This window comes from Xyrauchen texanus, chromosome 45 (assembly GCF_025860055.1).
Source record: "Xyrauchen texanus isolate HMW12.3.18 chromosome 45, RBS_HiC_50CHRs, whole genome shotgun sequence".
NCBI lineage: Eukaryota > Metazoa > Chordata > Actinopteri > Cypriniformes > Catostomidae > Xyrauchen > Xyrauchen texanus.
The window spans coordinates 3,126,480-3,141,887 of NC_068320.1; the positions used below are offsets into that span (position 1 = coordinate 3,126,480).

At 37.5% G+C, this 15,408-nt stretch overlaps 1 protein-coding gene and 2 long non-coding RNA genes across 5 annotated transcripts in view; all 3 read left to right on the forward strand.

Annotated features, from left to right (window-relative positions):
* Nucleotides 1-6,325, forward strand: part of zbed4 (zinc finger, BED-type containing 4) — a 35,586-nt gene extending 29,261 nt beyond the window's left edge. For all 3 annotated transcript variants that reach the window (XM_052119051.1, XM_052119052.1, XM_052119053.1), the window contains one exon: nt 1,547-6,325. In XM_052119051.1, coding sequence (XP_051975011.1) covers nt 1,750-5,517 — 3,768 coding nt within the window. In that variant the 5' untranslated portion in view covers nt 1,547-1,749 and the 3' untranslated portion in view covers nt 5,518-6,325. The remainder of the gene's footprint in view (nt 1-1,546) is intronic.
* Nucleotides 6,326-10,612: 4,287 nt separating this feature from the next.
* On the forward strand, nt 10,613-11,797 carry LOC127637793 (uncharacterized). Its single transcript, XR_007969778.1, has 3 exons — nt 10,613-10,856; nt 11,374-11,673; nt 11,763-11,797. It is a non-coding gene; the product is annotated as an uncharacterized LOC127637793 (long non-coding RNA).
* A 1,521-nt stretch (nt 11,798-13,318) lies between these two features.
* Nucleotides 13,319-14,345, forward strand: LOC127637794 (uncharacterized). Its single transcript, XR_007969779.1, has 3 exons — nt 13,319-13,383; nt 13,487-13,643; nt 13,814-14,345. It is a non-coding gene; the product is annotated as an uncharacterized LOC127637794 (long non-coding RNA).
* The last annotated feature ends 1,063 nt before the right edge of the window (nt 14,346-15,408 follow it).

Consider the following 15,408-nt stretch of genomic DNA (forward strand, 5'->3'; position numbering starts at 1 on the left):
TCAAAATATCATTGATTATTATTAGCAACTATGTTAAATTATTGTCTTTGGTGCACATCTTTGTTTTTGTATGGATGAAGGGGTTCTTACTTATGGCGCTGTGGGGGTACAAAATCCACGATCCCGGATCCGGGATTTAAAATTACGTCAGTAATAATGTACTTCCAATTTTAAATGTATGCGGAGGAGTTATGAGCTCATATCTGGTACCATTTGAAAGCTTAGAATGTCTACTTTCTTGAGATATGCATCACTTTGGCATTTGTTTTACACTAAGTAACTTATTTACAATAAATTACATAGTTCCACCCATCAAACGTCGTGTCATAATTATGTGCGTTTTTGAATACGCATATTTCTCATATCGCTCAAATATGACGCACATGTACAAACCATGTATCAAATGAAAGCTCTCATTGCCAGTAAGAAGTTCCAATAAGTCTTTTTATTGAGGTATTATCACATATCTAATACACTTCGAATGAATCATGAAGTATACAATCAACATTTGTAAACATACAAGTGAAATTATTGAATATTTGCCGTGCTACTCGCACTAGACAGCACAGTTAGCCACAAATGCTACATAATCCTTTACCTTAGGTTATTCTCTACAAAATGAGCCGTTTTTCAGTGTTTTCTGTGGTTGTGTGCCCAAGTAATCCCTCGATATGTCACGCGAGTGCAGAAACACCATAAAGTAATGTTATATGATATTCAACAATCCAGGAAAATATGTAAACATCCGATCCGGATAAAGCATATATTGCCGTAAAGCTTAGACCCTCCGCTTTCCGGCAATGTCTCTCAAGATCAAATAGACCAATCAGGGGCTGTGATATTGCATCCTGACTGTGAAGTGATCACTAGGTAGGTTACGTGCGCAAAACACACAGACGCGTCTCACCAGACACCTGAGCGCATATTTACCACTTTCAACAGTGTTTTATGTAATGACAAAGGGTTTTCTGTAAAATTACACTGGGATTTTGCATTTATAGCACTGTATATGGGTATGGGGAGACTTTAGATTTGGGTAGGCGGAAAGTACACCAAAAAAGGTAATATTCCTCCCTTCAAATAAATTGAAATAGATATTAAATAAAACATGATACAGACAAAATTCCTTTTTCAGGTATTTGCTGACATCTAGTGGAAACAGCCAAAACTGTCTGCTTGCTGCTAGGGTTTACAGGGCTTGAGTTATACACTTTCAAAAATGAATTTATATAAAAAAAATCAAAAAGCGCCTCTTTTTTTAGGAGGGTTATTACTGTTCAGACAACATATATTTAATTTATTTTTTATTTTTAGCAGTGTTTTATGCAACTTCAAAGGGTTTCCTGTAAAATGACACCAAAACTGTGTATTTAGGCCAAAGTATGTGGGAATGGGATGCTTTTTAATTTGGGTAGGCCAAATCCAGGCGGAAATCCCCAAAAATGGCAAGGATCTTAAGAGGTTAAGGCAAAAAAGTTGGGAAACACTGCTTTATATTATGAATTGTTTTGTTAATTATCTTTCTATCTCTTCTCTAATTTTGCAGATTGATTCTACAAATGAACAAGTTTTCTACACTGCCCTAAATGGAGGTCAATATATCTGCTGCATCTGGCCTTAGATATAATGCAAATGTAAACGTCTGGATGGAAGACGGTGGAAAAAGCTTAACCCATGACACTTGAACACTTAAAAAGTTGCTTTCAATAGAGAAAGTTTTCTTTACCTGCAGAAATTCTTCCTGCAATAATGGATAGAGAGGACGGCCTCTCGCAAAATGCTGAGAAAACAAGCCACGAACATAATGGCTCCAAAGATAACTACAAGAGGATAGAGGCCAAAGGAACCTGTTTAAAAATCAAAGGGAAAGATGGTTATGTGTTCAAATCATACAGCATTACTCCTCGTGAGATTTCGGATGCACAGCCCCCTCCCTGTCCTTCAGATACACTGGCTAAAGACTCTTTGGTGCCTTTGCCATTTGAAGGCACAGAGGAAGATCTATCTTCTCAGGTTGACAGGGTTTCAACTGAGGATTCGACAGTTGAAACTTGTGAAAAGCATGACTCTCCAGCTATTTCAGATAAGACCCAGAACACAGAAATAAATAATTCATCAGAAAGCAAAACGAGTGTATGTATCAAAGCAGAACCAAATGAAATGGGTGAAACTGCTCAGGACGATGAAAAGTTATCTTTTGATGGGGCCTTTGGCCCTTTTGCCACCAGAGGTTATGATGATGAGTATGGTAGCTTGTTTAGTGGCTACTCAAGTACTCTTTATGATGTTGCAATGGATGCAGTTACACAAAGCCTTCTGTCGTCCATTCGAAGTCCCCTTAACCCTAGAAAAAAATCTCCTGCCTGGAACCATTTTTTCATATCACCACGTGATAGTACCAAAGCAATCTGTATGTACTGTATGAAGGAGTTCAGTCGGGGTAAAAACGAGAAAGACCTCAGTACTAGTTGTTTAATGAGGCATGTGCGAAGGGCTCACCCCTCTGTTCTTCTGCAAGATGGCGACCCATTAAATAATTGTTCCAATACTTCCTCATCTTTAATACCTCCTAATGTATCCGCAAACAGTGGAGACTTGGCTGGAAGCATCAAGCCCAACATAGACAACCATACTTCACTGCCCACCTTTTTAGCAGAGGCCACAGATGTAGTGTCCAAAGAGTCTTTACAAAAGGTCAAACCAAATGCAGAAAAGAGTGTTGAGGGTGACTCTAGTACAGTTCCATCCCCACATTCCTTTAACAACCCTAATGAGGATACCATAGACCTAGGGTCTGAAAGTCCTGGATCTGCACCCAAGAGCTCGAATTCTCGGCGGCGCTCAGCAGTATGGAAACACTTTTATTTATCACCTGCTGACAGCTCGAAAGCTGTGTGTATTCACTGCATGAATGAGTTCAGTCGTGGTAAAAATGGGAAAGACTTGGGAACGAGCTGCCTTATTCGTCACATGTGGCGGGCCCATAGAGACATAGTCATTGAAGAAAACGGACAGGGCTCAAGCATTCCTCCACCTTTCACCACTCCGCCAACACTTCTGTCGAGCACACAGGTTCAGGACTCCACAGAGATCAAAAAGGAACTCTTCTGTACCCCATATCCCCCTCAAACCATATCAGACGATGTGCCCAATGATGACAGTGAGCACATGACGATTGAAGAGGAGGCGAACAATACTACATATCAATCTTTACAAGAGTCCACACTTGAGGCATCTTTTGGACTGAAAGGGGAAAGCATACCTTTGTTATTCTCTCCAGAGGAGCACACTGAGGGGCAGAGTCTATCCCAAGATCCAAGTTCAATTTTCCAGCAAAACAAGAAAATAATGAAACGGGTGAAATCAGAAGTATGGCATCATTTCATTGTATCTCCTGTAGACCAACTTAAAGCGTTGTGTCGGTACTGTCCCTGTGTAATTAGTCGCGGTAAACGTGGGGACTTTGGCACAAGCTGTTTAATGAGACATTTGATGCGACGGCATCCTAATGTCCTCAAGACCCCAAAAAGCACAAGTAACAAAGATATCTCGCCCCAGTCACCCCAATCTACTCCTCCTGCAGAGGAAAGCATGCTATCACATGCAATGGACAGCCCTGCTATTGAGAACAAACCCCATGCTCTGCCTGGTTTCAGCAAAAAGACTTCAAAGCTGTGGAATCACTTTTCTATTTCCTCTACAGACCCAACAAAAGTGGTCTGTTTGCACTGTAGTCGCACAATTAGTAGGGGCAAAAAGACAACCAATTTAGGCACTAGTTGCTTATTGAGGCACATGCAGAGGTTTCATGGACATGTGCTTGAAAACAATAGTAATATCTCAGGTGATGTGTCATCTGCTGAAATTCAAGTGAAGCAGGAGCTCATAGACATTTCTACTCATGGGGAGAATGCAGAGAAATTCAGCGAATGCCACCCAGTTGCCAAAAAAATCACCAAACTCATAGCAGAAATGCTTGCACTGGATCTTCAGCCATCAAACGTAGTGGAGAATGTTGGCCTGAACCGGTTACTTGAATACCTCCAGCCACAGTATTCTCTACCTTCATCATGCTACTTCACCAGCACTGCAATTCCAGACATGTACAGAAACGTGAAAGAGGTTGTTCTCAAACACCTCAAGGAGGCTGAAGGAGGAGTCATCCATTTCACCACAAGTGTATGGGTGAGCAGCCAAACCCAAGAGTACTTGATTCTTACAGCCCACTGGGTAACATTTGAGTCACAGGTTATTCCTCAAGGGCATGATTTCCACTGCTCAGCCCTTCTTGGTGTTTCCTCAATTGACTGTGACTTTAATATGCTGAGCATACAGAAGCAGCTTGAAGATTTTTGGGACACCTGGATTGGTTCCTCAGGCCTTAAAACTGGATTCACTGTAACGGATAATCAAACTATTGGAAGCATACTAGAGAGCAATCACCATGCCACCATGCAGTGTTTTGGTCACAACATAGACCTCATTGTCAATGAAGCCATAAAAAGTCAGAGGATGGTGCAGAACTTGCTCAGCATTGCTCGAAAAATCTGCGAGCGAGTACATCGTTCTGTGAAAGCAAAGGAGAAGTTGGCGGAACTGCAGAAAGCTTATCAGTTGCCTGAAAATCCACTGGTCCAGGACGTTCCCTCTAAGTGGAAGACATCCTATTTTATGCTTGAGAGATTAGTAGAACAAAAAAAAGCCATCGATGAGATGTCTTTCGAGTGCAATTACAGGGAACTGATAAGCTGTGACCAATGGGAAGTCATGCTGTCAGTTTGCAATGCCCTGAAGCCTTTCGAGGTAGCCTGCAGGGAGATGAGCAACCGCACTGCAACACTAGGTCAGGTCATTCCACTCATTCACATTCTTAATCGAAAGATAGAATTGCTTTTTGATGAAACCATGGGTATTGATAACATGCTCAAGTCCTTAAAGGAGGCCATGGTGATGAGAATGTCTCCTACCCTTCATGATCCAAGGTACATATGGGCAACTATGTTGGACCCAAGGTATAAGACCTCCCTCTTCACTGAGGAGGAGGCCGAGCAGTGCAAGCAGGGCCTCATACAAGAGCTTGAGATGTCTTCATCTACCACTGCAGAGAATAAACCACCACTGTCCAATGGATGCAGTGAGATGACAACTCCATTAAATAGATCGGCCACAAACAAAGACAACCTCTGGGCGCTGATGGATGACATCAGACAGAAAATCAAGCAAGAGGAGAAACCAAAATCATTAGAGCTTGCGGTGCTGGAGTATTTAGAGGAGGACATCCTTGACCAGAGCTCTGATCCTCTAGATTATTGGAACCTGAAAAAATTATTGTGGCCTGACCTTGCCAAAGTAGCTGTACGCTATGTAGGTTGCCCACCCAGCATTGTACCAGCAGACACACTGTTCAGCACATCCAGTGTCAACTGTACCCTGAATCAATCTCGACCATTGCTAGAAAATCTTGAAGGACTCCTGTTTTTAAAGGTCAACCTTCCTTTGATATATTTTCAGTACTGATTAAATAGTTATATTTGCAAAACTGTTTCTTAAAGTCCGATGAGCCCCAACCAAGGACCAAATCACTTTTCTGAGAAGGACCGTCTATCCATTATTTTTTAAACGGAGGTTCATATTCAATACACATTTTGATTATTTGGATAATATTCAGCTAAATAAAAGATTGCTTTGTGAGTACTACTGTTGAACACTTGATAACTGGAGTTTGTCTTATTCCTGGTAAAAAGTGTTTTCAGGGAGGGAGGGTTAGCTAGCTGTAGGGGTAGTTGTTGTTTGTTGCTGAACTGTTTTGTACTATTTATTTTTAAATGACACATCTTTGTCTTCTCTCTCCTTGTGCCTTATACAAACTACTTCAGGTCAACATGCTCTAAATATGAACTAATGTTCAAAGAAAGTCATAGTCTTCTGATAGAAATGATTTTGTAAAATTGAATCTACATGCTGAAAACTGTTTTTAATGAGCACATGGCCCAAAATAAATGCTGTGACAGAGATGTTTAAATGTTTATTTAATTTTTTCATTGTGATTTTGTGGTTAATGGTACTGTTTTAATTAGTTTCTTTGCTGATGATTGTTTTTCTTTTTTACAGATTATGTAAATAATGTACTTTCAGGTTGAGTAATCTGTTTGAAAAGGCGTTTGTCTCTTAAGCACAACTCTTTTTATATCTAAGGGATTAAATTATGGGAAAACAAGTAAATGTATTGTACATTTTATAATCATTTCTTAATATAATTTGATAAAGGAGGAAGTATTCAGACTGGAAAGATTTGACTTCTGTGGTTATTTGTAAATAAAAGGTATGCCCTTTCAAACCAAGTTGCATTCAATCCTTACTTGAGTGTGTGTGAGTGATAGATATTGACAATAATCACAAAGATAAATAACTCTATTCTAATCCAAACTGGAAAATGTTGGAAAAGAGGTTTATGGGATTTGTGGTACATGACATGTTGTCAGGGAAGGGGTGATTTTAATCTGTTCAGTCTATTGATAAGTTGAATACATTAAAGCTGCACTATGTAACTGCTCTCTAGCAATATCTGTGGTTCAAACTCTATACTGCAAACAATTTGCAGAAGAACACATTATGCAAGTCATGTTTCGGTACTGCTTCTATGGCAGATGAGTCTCATGGTTTGACCTTATCTGGACATCTCCTGTGTGTGATCATGACAGAGATATTCAGATAAGGAGTCATAATGTGCTATTTTCAATTTTTATATTGTTATATAATTAAACATTTAAAACTGAAGTACGAAGCCCTTTCATTTACTTATTTTGAGTAAATGAAGATGACACTTCTAGTGCTTTTCTGACACTAAATGCAAAGCGCTTTTACATAGACAACAGGGGACTCAATCACTACCAGTATATTTTAATATGAATGTTCAAGTGTTTTATCTACTATTTATGTCTGTATTGTACTACACATCAATTTAAAAGGTGAAACTAGTGAAAAATTAGTTCAATTGAAGACGTTATTATTTTCATGTTGTAAAGTCTCAGTTGACAATGCAAATTAACCGTAATATTACAGTAGTATGTGTATGCTATACACATAACACCATAAACTAAAAACAAAAAAAGGATTCAATAATGATGGGGATAGAATATACATGCAATATAAGTTACAAGAAGTTTCGGAAGTCATTAATATTTGTAAGCATGTCACAGTAACTTCCCCGACAACGTAGATACATAGTGTTCGGTTAACACATGAGATGTTCGATTCATACAAGCCTGACAAGCAATATTAGGTTTAACATAAAACATATCCAAGTATCATATCAGTTAAATAATTTTGCCAAATGGATAACAGGTATACATCCATCCAGACTGCAGCAATGCTGTCTTGAACTGTGTATGTGTGACTGACTGAACTGAACAGCGTAGTTTCCCCAGCCAGAACATGTTCTTCTTTGCTGTGTTTATGGACGACGTAATGACGCATGGATGTAGGTCATAAGCCTTTGATTTCGCTCCAAATCCGACCCGACAGCTCAAAAACAAATAATTTGTATAGGCTTACCATAGTGAATCGGGGTAAGCAAGGTAAGAACATTGTTTTTAACACTGATTGTTTATGTACTCAATAAATAATGGCAACTTGCTATTTTTAACCAAAACAAATCATACATAGTGCAGCTTTAGCAATTGTTATAATCAAAAGGAATCGCTGTCTTTTAATCATGTGCTGTAATTCAGGTCATGTTATAGTCATGAATGTTGCAGGTCATGTGTGTGTTTGGTCTGACCCATGTCAGGAATGCAGTAAGAGTGCTTTCTCATGAAGCCCAGCTCCCAGAGAACATGTGTAAATGTGAGTTAATTCTTCAATCATTTAATGACACAAATGCATCCTTGGCATTCGTAACAAAGTACATTTCAGCCTAACTTTGCTGTGTTGTGTTTGGATGTGTTGTTCTATCGTCAAGTTTGTTTCAGCAGGACAAGGCCTGTGTTCCAGTGAGGTTTGCTTCAACCTTGAGGGAAAGATAACCCTCTGTTTTGTTCTGTCTAATGTCATAGCAAATATTGTTTGGGGTTTTGAGAGCCAAGTGACAAAGCCAGAGGAACTGAACTCCAAGAGAATATAAATGGAGAAGAGCCCTCTCAATCATTGACTCACCTCTGACCCTAATCGGATGGACGACTTGATTTAGTGTTTTAAAAATATCAGCTTTTAAATGATTGCATTCACATGGTTGAACTGAACACCATGTTTGGACGTTCCTAGAATTATCTGTGCCGTTCACTTGTAAGAGATGATGATGTCAATTAATTTGCATATACATATAATTACTATTGTTTCAGTAGTGTACGTTAGTAAATGGTCAATTTAGAAACAACACTGCATAAGATATTTGGGTTTTTCAGATAATGTATTTTTAACATGTGTATTTTGTTTTACTGTACTGGCAGAATTTTTATAGTCAAAACAAGTGAAAAAAATTAACAGTGCTGAAGATGTAATCCAAAGTATTTAGAGTATGTTACTGACCTTGAGTAATCTAATGGAATATGTTAAAAAATACATTTTACAGTATGTATCCTGTGATCTGTAGTGGAATACATTCCAAAAGTAACCCTCCCAACCCTGGATATGGGCAATTTTAACGCAGCCTTTGATCCTCCATATTGAAGTAAGATAGGTAGATTATTTTTTTAATTGTTTATCTGGTGGAAACATCTGAACAAGGACAGGTGGAAGGTTAAATAAATATGGGGTGATTGACCTTCATGCTTGGGGAGTAAGGGAATACTTGTTATGGTGTTACATAATCAGGATACAAACAAATGGCTAACTAATCCATTACATTTTCATAAAAAACAATGTATTCAGATTAGTTACATTTGGTAAAAATTGGGATTACTAGCAGGATTACAATTTAATTTATAACAAAATGAAAAAAACATCCTCCTGACAGAAAATGTTAAAGACCTCTGCTCGCTCTAGAGAGGCACAGATATGATCACACGCACGCTGTAGAGCTTTCTGGTTCACTCTTGTTGTGCACGTGGTGATTCTGGCGCCACTCCCTGTCACATGCGAAAATAACACCCGTCATACACGTCAACAGAGTGCGCTGATGCAAACGAGGTCAAACCATTTAAAAAGGCTGTTTCATCGCAATGGCCACTGGAGAAATGTCATTGTTTTTTTCTTGGAAATTCCGACATTATTGTCTCTTCAATGGAGAAAAGGGAAACAACTTTACAGTTCAGTGCAATTTATGCCTTCCAGTTGTGAAGAAGCAGTCATTAAGAGGCATTTACAGGTAATACCCACACGAATATCACATTAGCTATAGGTTAGCTATATGTATGGGCGTTTTCGAAACACGCTTCATAAAGCTTCGAAACTTTTACGAATCATTTGTTTCGAACCAATACTTTCGGACTTGATTTCAGCAAACGAGACTTCTTCACATCAACTGTTTGGAAATGTTTCGCGGTTACGCTAGGGGGCGTTCGCCCCACAGTGAAACTCTGAATCGGTGTTAAATGCAGGCTGTAACTCGTTCAGCAATAACTAAGGCAGGGTTATGAAGATATTTTTGGTGCAAATCAAATGAGCACTTGTGACAGTGTTATTTGTAGTTGTAGAGTAAATTTGAAGTCACAGAGAAATTTAATTTAAGAGTTGCAAGCTTGTAGATTTTATTTCTCTCCCACAAACACAACACAACACAACAGTTACACCTTCTCAAATTCTTCATTGCAGGTGCACAAATCCTTTTCTACGAGTCACAAATTTAAAAGCTCATACGCTCACATTTTTGCTACAGTTGCTGCAGTGACTATGGTGCAAAAAACATTCACACACCTGCATCAAAAAATGTGAAGTCACGGACAAATCTTGCTTATCCGCAAATCAGTATGTGAATTCATCCAATGAGAGTTCTACACTTGTAGAATATTTTCTCACAAATATCTTTTTTTGTCCTTTTATATTTTTCTCGCACATACACAAGTACATAAATACAACAGCTTCAATCTGCTGCTACGAGTCTCAAACACTGTTTTCCGCTTGCAAATGACAAGTTTCAAGCGCTCTCCCTTTTGCACCACATATATGCCGTTTAATGTTGGACAAAACAGCGCAAGCGCAAAAACACAGCGCGCAAGTGAATTTCAACAGTACACTCTAAAAACTAATTCAGAGGACCTTTAGTCATTACTTAAATATATATATTGTTGTGAAATAAAAAATCAAGTTCTGAGATACTGTTACAGTTTTTACTTGTAATTGTTATCTTATTGAGCTTGGATGACACACAAATTGTGCCTATTGATTAAATATACAATCATGAGTTGTCAGAGTTTAACATTTTCAGTTAATAAAAAATAATTTAAATTTAAGTTCTGTTAATGTAAAATACAATTTGATGACGTGTAAACGGCCCACAGTTTCCCGCATGTGCGCGCATGTTCAAGGCCAGACGAGTGACTATAGTCTTAAAATTGATGTGTTAAAAATGAACACAAAATATGTGTAAAAGGATTTGTAACACATTTTGTGTTACTACAGACACATGATGTGTAAATATTGTGCTCAACTGTTTACACAATTACGGTGTTAAACACATTTAGTAGTACATGTTTATATAAAAGGCATATATTCTGTTGCAAATACTCAACAGGCGATGTCAACTTTAATGATTGGATTTATTTATCATGTTGAAAATGTGAATAAAGCATTTTAACTCGCTGGGGGGAAACAACTGTTGGGACTACGGGGATGTTTTTGCTGTGCATGCGCGGTGGCGTTCTTTTCCAACCGACGCCTAGCCAGCCGTCAGAATTCAGAAATGCGTCTGTCTGCCTCAGGTGAGTGAATATAATTAAACGTGTAAAATAATAAATATTTCTCCACATAGCATGAGAAAGAGTTGTGTTAATTGTCCAGGAAACATAATTTGTTTGTTTTAACCGTTTTCATGTTCCGTAGCCGAATATGTTTTGTGTGTTAACTAGCGTCAAGGCAAGCGAGCTATCACGCTTTGCAAAGCTGTTTATTTATTGGGTATGACTGCTAATAATTGTTTTTAAAAAGTCGTAACGTTAAAGGTTAATATACATGGCACCTTAAGTTTGAACTCATTTTACTAGTCTCTAACAGTCATTTTACCGAAAACGTCCTTTTAACCACTGCATTGTGGCGATGAGTGTTGTGTGGTTTAAAAAGCGCGCCACTTTGTGCTAAGTTACATTGCTTGTCACTGACTAGGCTATTTACATGTATTGATAACGCGATACACTTAACGTTTACATTTTCTCATTATTAAATTATGACTCTTGTATGATTACAGCATTATAATATGGTGTTATTATATCTTTTATCTAGGTAATGGAAGACGAGGGTCAAATCACGTTTACTCTAACAATTTTACACAGAGTTCTCGCGACTGTCTTCATAGACGGGAAGGAAACATGGAGAAAACTATTCACAGTTGGAAGTGTTGGAGAACTGATTAACTCAGCCAAAACGGAGCTCTCTCAACAAGTATCTATTGATCGAATACTGAGATTTGACACAGATTTTCAAGAATTTATTGACATCGATGTTAATTCAGAAGTGAAGGAGCTTGACAAATTCCAAATATATTATACTGCTAGTATCACACAGGATCCATTAGATGGAAGAGTTGAGTCATTACTGGTGAGTCATGTTTTCACTCTTCCTATTTATAATTTTCAAAGTAAACATTTCAATTGTAATTTTTTTTCCCTTAGTTTCATTCAACAGAAGTAAGCCGGACTGTCACCACAACTGTCACCACAACTGGTCTGCTGACACTGCTCGAGGAAAAGGCCCTACAATCTTGAGAGAACATGAAGACACAAAGACATTGTCAATTTCTTTGAGAAAGTTACTTGTTAAAGTGGCTGTGAGTGACCTTGTAGAAAAGCATGGATTGTAAGTATATAACTGTTTAACAGATTTGCACTCATAAGTTATTAATAACATCAAATAACATTAGCTGTGTTTACATGGACCCTTATAATCGAATTGACTGCTCAATCGGACTAAAAACCTTCATGTAAACACCTTAATCGATCTGATTGAGCTCGATCCGATTGGAATTTCGATTGGATTGAAAGGGGTAGTTTATTCCTTTTGTAATCTGAGTGTAAACACTTGATCGGATTAAAAAACGAAACTGAAAGGAATGCACATGTGCAATGATGTTGAAATAGTGTAATGACGTTGAAATAGCGTAATGATTCATTTAGATGACACTTTATTCAACAGGAAGAACAGCGCGTTCCGTGCGTCATACGTCATTACACTATTTCAATGTCATTACGCTATTTCAATGTCATTGCACATGCACAGTCCTTTCAGTTTCGGTTTTCAATCCGATCAAGTGTTTACATGTTCTCTTGATCAGATTACAAAAGGAATAAACTACCCCTTTCAATCCAATCGAAATTCCAATCGGATCGAGCTCAATCAGATCGATTAAGATGTTTACATGAAGGTTTTTTAGTCCGATTGAGCAGTCAATTCGATTATAAGGGTCCATGTAAATGCAGCTGTCCTGCAGAATTTAACTTGTTAACATCCCTGATAAAACCTGGCTTTAGCCTTCTAGTAATCATGAAGAGATTGATTAGCTAGTTCAGGTGTGTTTGATTAGGATTGAGCTAAACTCTGCCGGACAGTGGCCTCACTGGAAGGGTCGAGTTTGCCCATCACTGGTCTAGAGTATCAATGTATTATTCAAAGTGGGAACTTTTTGTGTGCATGTCAATGTTTGTGTTAATACGAGTTTCTGCATGTATATGCTTGTATTGCCCCTTTTTTAGCTATCCATCTGGTACAGAAAAGCTGGCACTGGCAAAGGAGATTGTGTCACTGTTCCCCTCATTAAGGATTAATGTCCCATTTGGCGAAAATGAAGGACATGTAAGGATGTTTTACATTATTAATTTATGAGTATGAAATTACTTGGCAGTGCGTATACAAACTGCAAAAGCATACTTGAGTCCAACTTTTTATTTGTCCATTTCTCATGTTAGGAGCATTTTTTTGATGGGCCATCACACAGTGGATTTATAGAAATGAGACTACGGAACATCAGACGGAAACTTCAACAGAGCCAGCGGATCTACAATTTGAAACGACGTCTTCCTACAGACCAACCTTCTCTGCCGATTACTGATGAAACAGTGCCCACTGAGTGGTTGACCTTTATAAAGAGGATGCGACCCTCTCCAGAGAACTCATCGTCAATAAAGACTGCAATTGACCAAACCTTCAGTTACCGTAGAAGATGGATAACTATCGAAATCGCCAACTGTTGGTCAAATCTTCAAGGAATATCCCAGATTTCTGGACATGCCAGCCTTGGTAATACATGTTAAACTAAGCTGCAGAGAACTTTACACAAAGGTTGTGTTTCATAATTTGTTAATATTAATAATTTCTTTGTTTTTTGTTTTATGCACTGCAGGTGGACATTGAATTTTCCAAGATGACAGATGGGAAAGAAGACATGTTTATCAAGAAATGGTAGGGGACGATTATCCCAAAACTCAAGGAAATAGCATCCTTTGAGAAACAAATGTACATCAGACACTTATTGGAGAAAGCTGACAATCAGCAGGATGGTACGATTTTCTTCTTTTATTTCTGTGGCATTTGCATAAATTTCTAAATTGGGTTTCTGTGAAAATCACATGTATATTTTATCATTCAGTTCATGATTTAAAGGTAATCATTTCAAATATAATTTTGTTTTTAATCTTTTGCATGTGACCTGTATCTTTACTCCATCAAGATGAGCTGTGTTACACTATGTTAAGGATCCTCGTTCATCTTCTTCCACCCACGGCATCTGGGAGAAGCGTCGCCGGCAGTAAATGCTGTGTCAATTCTGCTATCTCATACTTGTTGGAACTGGTGCCGGTATGCATTGTGTTAGATTTTTATAAAGTTGCAATGTCACATGCAACAACATTATGAATGTTTTATATGATTAATGTTTTGAAATGCTTATTTTTTATCAACAGTATTTTTTACAGTATGAATTCCATGTTAAAACCAGAAAAAATGCAAAATAAACAGTATGTGAACCGTATTCAATGCTTCAGTGTGATTTCATGATAACTACATATTGTATTCTGATCTAGCTTTTTCAATAATGTTTTATAATAAAATAAATCTATAACACACAGTTGTGTTAGATGTATACAAAAAGACACATTAATGTGTTAACTAAAGTAACACATTTGTCTGTGTGTTTTCACAACACATATTCTGTGTTGTATTTTAATTATTAAGTAAGTTGATTCAACATAATGTTTTAAGTAAGGTGAAGAAGATTTTAGGCCACAATAAAACACATTTTTAAGTAACATGAACTTAATAATTTTCAACATGAATGCAAGTAATTAAGTTGATTCAACATAATGTTTTAAGTTCATGTTACTTAAAAATGTGTTTTATTGTGGCCTAAAAGGTAATTCACCATACTCAAAACATTGCTTTGAATTAATGTAATTCTGCCAGCAGTCTTAACTTAGAAATTCTAGTGGAAACGGTTAACATATTTTTTTTTGTTGACCCAATGTTTTATTTTTTAGAGTGTATGAGCACCATGACACAGCTCGCACGTAAAATTTAAACCTGCAGAACTTGCAAATCACAAACTCCAGCACAAAAAATATGATTGTGCACACAAATTAACAAGTCCCACACACGCGCGAGTTATTTTCTGCACACAAGTCGGTTTTGACACTCAGGGGCGGGGCCCAATCCTTTCTGTTAACAAATGCTATTGGCTGCTGACCAAATACTGTATTGATTGGCTGCATCTCTTAGACTCTCTCGTGATTGGCTTACCAACCTTACCAAATCTAGTAATTAATGAATGTAATTTACATTACAGAAAATGTTATAACAAATGTATTTATATAACAAAATGTTTTTGGATTATAATAGAGGATTGTGTGTACACATTCCAAATATGAATGCCTTGTCCATAGATAAACCACATTTCAAATTCATCAAATTGCCCATTTCCCCTAAAGTCAAAGAGACTCACTTTAAAATTATTTATAAAATATATCCAGTTGCTGACTTTCTAAGAAAGAGGTATAAACTTGAAGTATATCCCTGTGTATTTTGTGAGGCAGCTGATGAGACTCTGGAACACTTGTTCTTTTTATGTCCTATGGCCAAAAGCTTCTGGTCTGATTTACATAATTGGCTGTCATTTAAGATTGATGATTTATCACAAATTATCTTTTATATGGATCCATGTAGTCCATATAAAAGATAATCTACATAATGTAGATTCATCCCTTTCTGATTTGGTTAATATGATTGTCCTCATGGGTAAATATCATTCATTATAGTAAGTGGAGATATTCA